Source organism: Echiichthys vipera (assembly GCF_963691815.1).
Source record: "Echiichthys vipera genome assembly, chromosome: 19".
NCBI classification, from domain to species: Eukaryota; Metazoa; Chordata; class Actinopteri; order Perciformes; family Trachinidae; genus Echiichthys; species Echiichthys vipera.
The window spans coordinates 4,982,110-4,993,902 of record NC_139844.1 but is presented as its reverse complement, the minus strand read 5'-3'; the positions used below and the strand labels follow the sequence as shown (position 1 = coordinate 4,993,902).

Genomic DNA, 11,793 nt, shown 5'->3' with positions numbered 1-11,793 from the left:
GTAAAATGATGATTTACTAATATAACAGTTCAGTAAATGATGATTTACTAATATAACAGTTAAAATGATGATTTACTAATATAACAGTTAAAATGGTGATTTACTAATATAACAGTTCAGTAAAATGATGATTTACTAATATAACAGTTCAGTAAAATGATGATTTACTAATATAACAGTTCAGTAAAATGATGATTTACTAATATAACAGTTCAGTAAATGATGATTTACTAATATAACAGTTAAAATGATGATTTACTAATATAACAGAAGAAAGGTAAGAACAGTCAATAACTCCATGTGCAGTACTTTTGAAATTAAATGATGAGCCTCTACACAGTTGTGATTTATGGTGACATGGTATGAGTTACATACAGGCCCGCAATCCTGACCTCGGATCTGCACCCAGGGGCTAAAACGGTGGACAGACGGATTTAATACTGTGGACAGGCGCGCGTCTCTGGACTGTGCAGCGCACCGACCGGTGTGCGTGTGACGCAGAGGAAGTCAATCGAGTAAAGCTGGATTAGCGTTGAGCGGCACACTGTGCTCCACACAACCTTCAGCACACAGCCGCTCAGGACGGCTCTCTCTCTCATCAGCGCCTGGAGAACGGACAGGACAGGCGCTCGGGTTTCTGCACGGCGGCACACACACACATACACGCACCCATGCCCTCGCTGGATACCGTCGGAGTTCTCGTACACATGGAAGAGGAATAATAAGATCCCCCGGGTTTTTTTCCTGCACGATTTGCATCTGAGGGCTATCTTCTCCGAATGAGCGACCATGGCGGAGTGGACCATACTGGAGCGTCTCTTGGAGGCGGCTGTCCAGCAGCACTCTACTATGATCGGACGGTAAGAGAGGGGTGGAAAGAGAGACAAAGAAAGAAATGTGCCGTCCTCTTGTCTTGAGAAGAGTTTTAGAGTCGAGGTCAAAATTCAGCACGGTGTCAATCGGGAAGATGACGCATTTACAGTGTCAAATCATAACAAAAGTGATCTCAGGACACTTTACAGACTAGGTAAAGACCACACTCTATGACTTATTTATGATTTACATAGACCCAACAATTCCCCCGTAGAGTACGGTGGCAACAAAAACCTTCCCTATAACAGGCAGGAACGTGAGCCAGACCCAGCTCTGTGGAGGAACGGACATCTTTCTGCACCGGTGTGGAGGAAGAAAAAGTGGGAATTGTTGGGTCTATGTAAACTTTTCTTATGATTTGGCACTGTAAATAAAATTGAATTGAATTGAATTGAAAAGGAGAGAGAAAGAGAGAAAAGACGGATAGATGGACAGAGAAAGACAAAGACAGACACAAAGACAGAGACAGACACACTTACAGTAACTATAATAATATCCATAGTAATGTGAATATGAATTATATGTTATGGCGGTTAATACAGCAGAATAGTAGAAACAAGTATAGCTAAGGTGATAGAATATGAAAATGATAATAATTATGGAGGCAAACATGATCAATGATGAGTAGCGGCAATAGCAGCTGAGGTACAGCGAGGTACCAACATACCAGTGATGGTGTTTTTATGGCTACAAATTGTATATTTCATAAGACTAGTGATAGTATATATGAGTAACAGTGATAATAGCAGCAGGAAGCGTCATGCAGGACCAGGGCAGCAGGCACCACCACCATCAGCAGAGACCTGCGAGACGACAAAGCACAAACAACTCCGGGGCTTTGTTTGGTTATTTCACTAAAGATTTAAAACATTTCAAACTCAGCAGCTGATTTCTTGTTTGAGGGAAATGTTGAGTGCTGACAGAGATTTGCGTTTACATTCTGATGACTTAGAGCGCCACAGGAGAACTGTGGGGTTGGCCAGGCTGGCAGGGCTTACTTCAGCACTGGGTACTGGACAGCTCCACACAGCAGGACACCTGCAGGGATAACACCCTCCTACCACCTGATGGGCCTGGGCCTGTGGAAACACTGTTCTAACAAGGCACCCTATGAAGGGTTTGTAAGGAGTGACTTTATGAATGAATGAGCAATGCTTCAAAGATGCATTATCATTATAATAATAATAATAATAATAATAAGAGATGGGAAAACTGGATTTGGCTAAAATGTGTCCCCGATGAACTAAAAAGCAAAGGGATTCTTCAAAAACCTTTAATCCCAAAACATTTCTTATTAGTGGTGTAACACTGATAAAGCATTAGTGAATGACTTATTAAACATTACTAAAGATGGAAGCTTTATTTTCTCATGGGCAGAAATGGGTGATGAAAAACATAAAAATATGCAATACATTCAATGTGCACATGTAACTTCACACGACATTTACTCACACATACAGTACACACCTTTATGTTCAGTGGAGGTCTTTATTTAAGCTGCGTAAACACAATTAGGCTAAAATAACACATTTATACTGCAGGAGAAAAACTGCATGTTTTGACCCAAACTATCTGGATGATCATAAAGTGGGCGTGTCTGTAAAGAGGAGACTCCTGGGTTCACATAGAACCAATGAACTAAAGAGGGACTGACACCTGCAGGAAAGAAGGAACAGAGAAGTTAAACCGGTGTAATGCAGAAACTATAAGGGCACAGGAAAGACTAAGGATGCAGAGACAGTAAGTCAATCAAATATTTTTTATTGCAATGATACTAAACCAAGAGAAACCCTGGAGCTGTTAAAGAAGAAAGGGAGAAGCACAAAATGACTATGAAAAGGTCAGTGATGACACCCAGGCCACACTGAAACTCAAGAACAAACAAAGATGAACTCCCTAAAAGCAGAAGAAAGTCGACAAAACCTCCAACTCTAACCTCTAACTCGTGGATTCAACAGCAAAGGACCATGAAAACAAATCAAAACTACAAGAAATCAAAAATGGCCAAATAAACCAAAGAGCTAAAGGCTAAAAGAAAGCATGGGTCCAAAAGAAAAGAGGCAAATAAACCAAAACAAGACCGAACGGAGCAGCTGCAGGGAATCCTCTAAAACAAAAGACACAAAGTAGTAAAGAGAGAAACAACTTCGACTCAAATGTAGGGGGGAGAGGTTGGGAGCTAAGGGGCATTCACACTTCCTACTGGTTCACTACAATCTAGTTACATATGATACCAACATCTTCACGTTGGCTTTAAAACAGAGCCCTCTGCTGTTGGCATGTTGGGGATGTCGGCCAAGGTTGCACACACTCCTGCAGGTCTCTTACCTGGGTAACACCTGGGGGGGCAGTCAGATACCCCTGGACACAGGGCTGCATGAGTACAACATAATGTTCTGAGTTCATTCAATATCAGGTCAGTGTTCATAGATTTAAGTTCACATTGTTTCGAACTCTTATCCCAGAGCTCAACATCAGCGCATCATTTTTGAACACCTACATTCTTTCAGGCATTGGTTTCTGTTTCTATCTGTATAAAATGATTGTGATAGAAAAACACTGTACTGATGCTTTATGTCAGTTTAACGTACGTAAGGGAGCATAACGCAACGTAAACATGTCTATGCTATACATGAATGTATTATCAGTAAGATAATGGGATGTAAAACAAAAAGCATTCTGCCATCCAGGTTCAGTTATGACGCTTTTTCCTGCTGGAGTTTAGTGTCAGATTGCTAGAAAGGAAAGAAAAATCCCATTTTACAGGCACTTTACTGGATATTCAGAGCCTTGATATAGCAGCCATTTACATAAATACATAATACAGCTTTAGCCTGCACGCAATAACAATAACATTGCTACACTTTGATGGATAACTAAAGGAGATTTCAGGTCTCTGCAAGTGCATTTTCTTATTGAAAATGTATTGGAAGAATAAAGCTAAAGTGCCCTCTTCAGTGGCAAAGATGCGCTACATGTGCCCTTTTCTTTCCTTTTTGCCCCTGTCTTTCAAAAAGTCTGTACACGCTGCTGCTTTGTATAGAAGTCAGCAGAAAGGAAAATGTAAAATGTAACCTGTAGTGAATGAGCTAAAACATGCAAACGCTGGTGGTTTCCTCCACCTTTTTCTCTTTCATCCCTGATTAAACCAGTGAACCAGGTCAACAGGGGATCACACACACACACACACACACACACACACACGCTGCCACACCTCCTTGCACGAGACAACCCAGGATGATGAAGTGTACACCTTGTTCACATCCAAGTATCCCAATGGAATTGTTTGTGAGAGCAGATACATGTCGAATCACTGTAAACTCCACATTCATCACAGAGTTCAACAAACAAAGCTATCTCTACTTGTGACCCTTTATCATCAGTGCCATAAGTCTGCTGATTTTGGGATTAAATCCAGAGAGTTACCTCTCAGAAGAGACTTAGACTGTGTGTGTATTTGAATGGGGTCAAGAGCCGTAACCATTTTATTTCTGAATATAAGGTTTATAAAATATATAATATATAACCTTATATAAGGTGCACAAAAAGGCTGTTGACAACACAACTACTCTAAATGTGTATCTGTCCCTGATCTTTCCTCAGGATCCTACTGACCGTGGTTGTGATCTTCCGGATCTTGGTCGTGGCCATAGTTGGAGAGACCGTGTACGACGACGAGCAGTCCATGTTCGTGTGTAACACCTTACAGCCGGGCTGCAACCAGGCCTGCTACGACAAGGCTTTCCCAATCTCCCATATCAGGTACTGGGTGTTCCAGATCATCATGGTGTGCTGCCCCAGCTTATGCTTCATCACCTACTCTGTGCACCAGTCTTCCAAGCAGAAGGAGGTGCGCTACTCCACAGTGTACCTCTCCCTGGACAGAGACATGGACTTTCTGAAAAGAGACGACAGCAAGAAGATGAAGACCGCCATCGTGAACGGGCTGCTGCAGAACACGGAAAACTCCAGCAAGGAGGTGGAGCCCGACTGCCTTGAGGTCAAGGACATCCCCAATTCAGCCCTGCGAACTACAAAGTCCAAAATGAGAAGGCAGGAGGGCATCTCCAGGTTCTACATCATCCAGGTCGTGTTCAGAAACGCACTGGAGATAGGATTTCTGGTGGGTCAATACTTCCTGTATGGATTTACCGTCTCTGCGGTGTACGAGTGCGATCGATACCCTTGCATAAAAGATGTAGAATGCTACGTTTCCAGGCCGACAGAGAAGACGGTGTTTCTGGTCTTCATGTTTGCAGTCAGTGGCATTTGCGTGGTGCTGAACTTGGCAGAGCTCAACCACCTAGGCTGGAGGAAGATCAAGGCGGCCGTGAGAGGAGTGCAGGCCAGGAGGAAGTCCATTTATGAGATCCGGAACAAAGACTTGCCCAGGATGAGCATGCCCAATTTCGGACGCACTCAGTCCAGTGACTCTGCATACGTGTAACTGCATGTTACACGTATGCAGAGGAGCCTGCGGGACAGCTGTGATGAAAATATAGAACAACAAAAACAACATTCAACATTGATTTATTAGTATTTAGTCTTGAAATGAAACAAGTAAAACATTTTTTCAGTGAAAGTCAAAACATTATTATCGAAAGATCGGTGGTTCGATCCCCAGTTCCCCCGGTCCGCATGTCGAAGTGTCCTTGGGCAAGACACTGAACCCTGAATGTGTCCCCGGGCTGCGCATTGGTGTGTAAATGTGGCGTGAATGGTTAGATTAGATGGTATGTCTGTGTGAATGTCTGTGTGAATGGGTGAATGTGACAAGTAGTGTGAAAGAACACTATTTACTATTCATCCTTTTTTCCAAGAAATCAGAATAAGTAATGATGGCTTTTTGGCTTTTTGGATTTCATCTGCCTTTCATGGAGAGGTTCAGATGGACCACACATTTGTTTGTTTGTTCTAATTAAGGTAGTGATGAAAAATGTGTTTGGATTTGATGCATAGGGTTTTTTAAAAGCATACACTGATACATTACACGGTCAAATGTATGTGGACACCAGAGGTTGCCTTAACAGAATATTTCCACTATTGACAGGATTTTCTTAACAATGACGGAAAACTCTGAAGGCCACCTGTCATTTTGACGGATTAGAACAGTGAGGGTGATCTACCGTAACTTTAATTCAATCCCCGTCCAGTCACATGTACGTGCGTACTCAGTACAGCAGCGGTAGAGTTTACTGACAAGGTGACGTAGAGGATTTGGTATCAAAGCTAAAGCATTTCTGATTGAAACCCAATTCTAATAGAGATCCTTATCCGGCTGTTAACACGTGACATAACGCCAGCAATCAAATCTTTTTGTAATCAAGTATTCTACCGGATAAAAAAATATATATTTTTGCGTAAAAATATATTATAATTTGTGGTATTTTGCCAAACAATATATTGTGTCTGGGGTAGTGTGTGTGAGGGGGGGGGGGAGATGAGATATGTGTGTGTTGAAGGCAATACACTCACAATTTAACATTCATTCATTCATTCATCTTCAACCGCTTGTCCCTGTCGGGGTCGCGGGGGGGCTGGAGCCGATCCCAGCTGACATCGGGCGTGAGGCGGGGTACAACATGAGTAAGTGTATTATTAGAGATATTAGAGATATTATCAGGAAGAGTGAGTCGTTCTCTTCCTGTTTACTGTAAGAACAAGCAATGAACAAAACTCCACTGACACATTTACGCAAACCAAACTATAAAGAGTGATCAGGGAGGTGACGTTATGTTTAAGATTCATGAAAAACTAAACATAGAGGCATTCACAAAGACAGCTAACGTTACGCATTCTATTGCTGTTTCTCCGTAACTACGGCAACCGCCCTCCTTAAAGCGGAACAGCGGCGCTCGGTGAAGTGGTGTTAATAACGGGCTGCTTTGGTCCAGACGCTGAATCATCGATGTATTGTTTTTTGTTTGTTTTAATTTTCCAACAATAAGAAAGTCTAATGCAACCTCTGGTGGACACCTCAACATTCTGGTCATATGTCATGACAGTTGAACATGTGAATGCCACACAATGGGCATTAGTGTGCTGCTATTACGGCCTTGTGGTTTGGAACGGGATTACATTCAACCACCAGAGCATTAGTTAGGTCCGGCACAGTGTTGATTGATATGGCCTGGCTTACAGTCGGCATCCCAGTTCATCCCCAAGGTGTTGGATGGAGTTGGGTTCAGGCCTCTGTGCAGGCCAGTCAAGTTCTTCACAGCAGACTGAGAGAACATTTCTTAATGGAGCTGGCTTTGTGTATTGGGATCATAGACTGTATAAAAAATGTCGAGGTCCGTTCTCTCAACTTGATCCAATCGTCCTCGCCTACGGAAGGCATCTAGTCGGACTTTGACTCTGCCTCATTTCCTCTTACCAAAAAAGGGCATGTAAGTGACGTTGAGGGGAGGGAGATACGTCCATCTGGCTGACGTTTACCTCCGAGGAGAAGTGAGGGCCAGAGGCTAGCTGTCACTCAAGAGGCCACGCCCCTAATTATTCATCAACTTTAACCTCCAATAAAATAAAAACTAGGCTGGTCCAAAAGAATTCAGCCCCCTCAGTGTTGTCATAGAGATATGACCTAAACATACAGACAAGAATGTTTTTTTTGTCCCAGGTCTTAAACAGGTTTAATGATGCTGTGAAAACAGCCTGTTTAACATGGGGGTCAATGAGAAACTGCTCTGTTATGAAACCTGCCCCTAGTGGACACTGAGAGAACTGCAGTTTTTGGCAGTTTTGATTGGGTCAACCAGGAAGTGGCTGTGGAGGGTGCTTGATTGGGATATTGTTATTTTTAAGCAGGAAGAGGAAAACAAACAAGGCAACACTCTGTAGGTGCTTTATAAACAATGTGATCATTTCTCTTAAAACTGATTTAGTATGCACTTTTATAAAGTTGGGGCTCTCGTCATAGATGGATTCAACCAAGAAGGATGGAATCTGTGCAGAAAAGGCAGAGGTATCTAAACTTTTAGTCCTCAATTTGAGTCAAGCTCGAAAACCGCAGGATCCTCCTTTTCCCATAATGCAACTAATGTCTTCACTTGTGCATATTAACATCATATGGGATGGATGGTATCAATGAAAAATATTTCCATGTGTATGACTTGCGACTGCTTGAGTCAACAGACAAATCAGGATGGTTGTATGACCGCAAAGTTGGTTATTCTGTTGGTTATTGGTTGTGTTTAACTCTCCCTGCCTGGACAATGCCTCCAAGTCTCCAGGCTCAATCCCAGAGACTGAGAAAAGAAAGTCTCACAAAGCTCCCCCAGGGGAGACCTCAGGGGAGACCTCTCACTATTTTCAGCGGTTGCATAGAATTCCCTGTGACGGGTAAACTAGTGCTCATGTGTAAAATTGGTAGGGCGCTCTTTGAATTGGAATTTAGGGACCTGGCCCAAACCATGAAAACAATACCGGACCAAAAGTACACTCAAGTATACATACCTCTGAGTTCTTGAACTGTTCTTACACATAGATCGATTGTATTCCTAATGTCTTCTTTATCCATTTTGAAAGTTAAAGTTTGTTCTAGTCAGAAAAATGTGTTATATGGTAAGGATGTCCTCTTACCTTTTCTTAGCTCACAGTTTTGGCTGTCCTCCAGCCTTCCTCAGAGCTGCTGTTCTCTTCCAGGTATGAGGTGTTTTATGAAAACAGCTGACCGGGCCGGGAAACTTCAAAATAAAGTTCCCCGACCCGGTTGCGTCCGTTCCTTGCTCTGGTGCCGCTGGCAGAGTCCAGGTGTGTCCCAGGTGTGTGGGAGCAAGTATGCCCTGTTCATGGTGTTGCCCTCACACCATTCTCTGCCAGCGGCACCAGGGCAAGGAACGGACACAACAGGGTCGGGGAACTTTCCCGGCCGTGCTCGCACCACTAACCTTAATCTAACTGATCATTCCTTTGCTTCAGCTGGGGGAAGGTGGCACCTGGAACCAATGTTTTTCTCTTCCAGCTATTACTTTCATTTGTGATGTTTCTTGTTTTCATGTGCCATACATATACTTTATGATGTTAAGCATTCATACATGCTAATTTTCGTTTCTTTGGAGGGATATCCTGTACTAATCATGGCATTACTACCCCCCTAATATTGTACGTCATGAGTGGGTCTAAACACAAAAGACTTTTCTCAAATTCTCTTTATTATGCACTTTGTAATAAAAAATATTCTTCACTCTAAATTGTCTCTCCTGATTGAAGTGAAGCTTAACGAAAGTTCAATCAGAAAGATTCTATACACTCTCGTTCATTCACAAATCTCTCTGCCTCTCTCTCTATCTGAATATGGGCGCTGACTCTAAGTAGTCCAACCAGATTTTTAATAGAATAGTTTGGTGAGTAATAGAGAGACAAGTTAAGTCCCAGTTGGCAACATCTGTTTGATCATGTTCACTGAAGCCATCACTATGATCTGATAGAACAACAGAATTCATCTGGTTTTAGAAAAAAAAGCGCCTCTACGTGCACGTAGAGCCAGTTGTTTGTTTTGCCAAATTCCACAGCGCCCGTATCCTCCTGTCCACTCAGAGCAGAGCTGACTTTCAGGCACAGTTTGTGCACACACCACAGATCCCCCCCTCCACGCTCGCGCATATTGCAATATCACAGGCACACGCCTCAAGCTAGACATACGCTAAATGATGTTAGCAGTTGCTATCTATGGGTAAGATAGCCAGCCTACCTCCATGTAGCATGTACTCCATGCTGTTTGTTTATTTATGAGAGAAGACATGGGCGCGTCCACAGGAATCTGGTGCACACGCACTGACGAGCACTCGACTGGAGAGAGCAGAGGAGCTCGATGGTAGAGGGGGAGGGGCGAGGCTCCGTCTGCCAGACTTGCTGATTGCAGCTTTAACTTAACAGAAAGACAACAGTAAGCTATGGAAAGGCATTATGAAACACACCCAGGAGATCCAGAGAGATGGTTGGGGGGATGGTGGAATCTCCAACAGGAAGGACAAAAGGTTATTGGCCCTCAGTTTAACAAAGACATGACCAACATCTGAGATGTAGATAGGTAACAAAGAGAGAAAGGTAACACCAAGCTCACCACCTACACCATAAACTGCAGGACCAGAAAAATACATCAACTGTGGCAAGAGCTTCAAACCCTCAAAAACTAATACAAGACATCCACTAAAGCGAAGAAGCAAGCCTTAGCCAACCTACGAAACATTCTAAGGAAACAGCTCATGGCACTTGGTAATCATGCCCTGAGTCCTGTGGCCTCTGCGGGTTCATGCTTTTTCACTGACCACAGTTGAGTCCCTCAACAGTGCAGCATTGTAGAGGAACAGCTGTCATCGACTGGCATCGAGGTGAGAACAAGAAGGAAATAAACAAGTCACGACTATGGCAAAAGGCATTGATGGGAGTCATGGTAATTGGCAGAGTAACACACAAGACAAAACAATGCACACCAGCACACAAGGCTGACATCTGCGACTAACCTGACTCCTCCAGATGGATTGATCCTCATTTTCTCAGCATATCCATTTGGGAACTCTCGGTTGGAGATCTTTTGGGAGGGGGTGAAAATACTGGTTGCTGATTGGATAAACCATCTGTCTATCACCAACATACGGGCCAAATCAACCAATCAGATCACTGAAGCATGTGATGTACTAACAGCGTGGAGGCAAAGCTCAGACAGGAAACATCATGTGGGTAAAGGAGATTTTCTCTTTGTGTTTAACGTGAATTTACGGATCAAAGGCCCAATTTCAGGAGCCCGGTCCATATTCAACAGAAGGATCCAGAGAAAGTTAGTGAGCAGCTTGATCCATAGCTGCTCATCTCATCTGTGGAAGTATCCAGTTGTTTACACTGAACAGTCGCTTCTCGTTGCGTCACTGTTCAACTCACCTCTAAACCAACACAGATTGGTTTGGTCGCTTGGCAAACTTCTCCAAATTTTCTCCTCTGTACGTCACCAGACTGATCTCAGAGTAAAAGACAATGGAGCTCAAACATCAGGACGGTCTATGCGACGCCAGGTTCCTGAAATTCACAAATATCAAGGACGTTAAACAGTGGTGGAAGGTTACAAAGTACATTCGCTGTATAAAGTGTTTGACTTAAGTACAGTGTTGAGGTACTTGTACTTCAGTTGAGTATTTCTACTTATGGCCCTTCACTGTTCAACAGTGAGAAGCTGCTTCAGTGGAAACAAGGAGGAAGTACCAGGCCAGATTATTCAGGGAACTTAATCCTTATTGGTCTATACAGTCTAAGTGGATTAGTAAACACTGCATCACCATCACTACATATAGTAGCCAGCCATGCACTCTACTACTAAGCTTGGTTATGTCACCCACACACTCCCAATCTTAGCCACACACAGGGCATATCAGTACAGTGTTTTCTTGATTGCTAAGACATACTTAATGAAACTGGGATCCCCTTGATCTTCATCACTTGCTTAGCACAGCCGTAGTAGTGTTTTGCTAATATGTTCACGCTTAATCCCTTGGTTTAACATTTTCCACACCTTTTTTTTCAAAGCAGTTAACACAGATCTCACAGACATTCACAGAACTGCATAAACACATTTCATTCATCATTCATCTTCACCCGCTTGTCCCTGTCGGGGTCGCGGAGCGGAGCCGATAGACACGCTGATATAAATTACTGCACAACCAGTCAGCAACTCAATCAGCGATCAAACACTAGCTCAAAACCTGGTGCACGGCTGTTGTGTTGTAGCCAAAAAGAATGAGGTGGAAAAATATGCTGCAGTACAATTAAAATGGACGTATTTAATATTTCTCAGTTTGGTTTGTTGGTTCTTTGGTGATGATGAATGTGTGAATTTATTTAGTGTAGGTCTTGTCAAAGACAGTTCATGGGCACAGAAAGACCTGCACACAAGAATAAAATGAATGAAAACAGGTTTCTTAAAAGGTT

The 11,793-nt window shown here is 43.0% G+C and overlaps 1 protein-coding gene across 1 annotated transcript; it reads left to right on the top strand.

Moving 5' to 3' along the window:
• Window positions 1-789: 789 nt before the first annotated feature.
• LOC310962077 (gap junction delta-2 protein-like) lies at window positions 790-5,320 on the top strand (the record flags this gene model as incomplete). Its single annotated transcript, XM_083934429.1, has 2 exons — window positions 790-860; window positions 4,477-5,320. The coding sequence occupies 2 exons, from the start codon at window positions 790-792 to the stop codon at window positions 5,318-5,320; spliced, it is 915 nt and encodes a 304-aa protein (XP_083790555.1).
• Window positions 5,321-11,793: the final 6,473 nt, after the last annotated feature.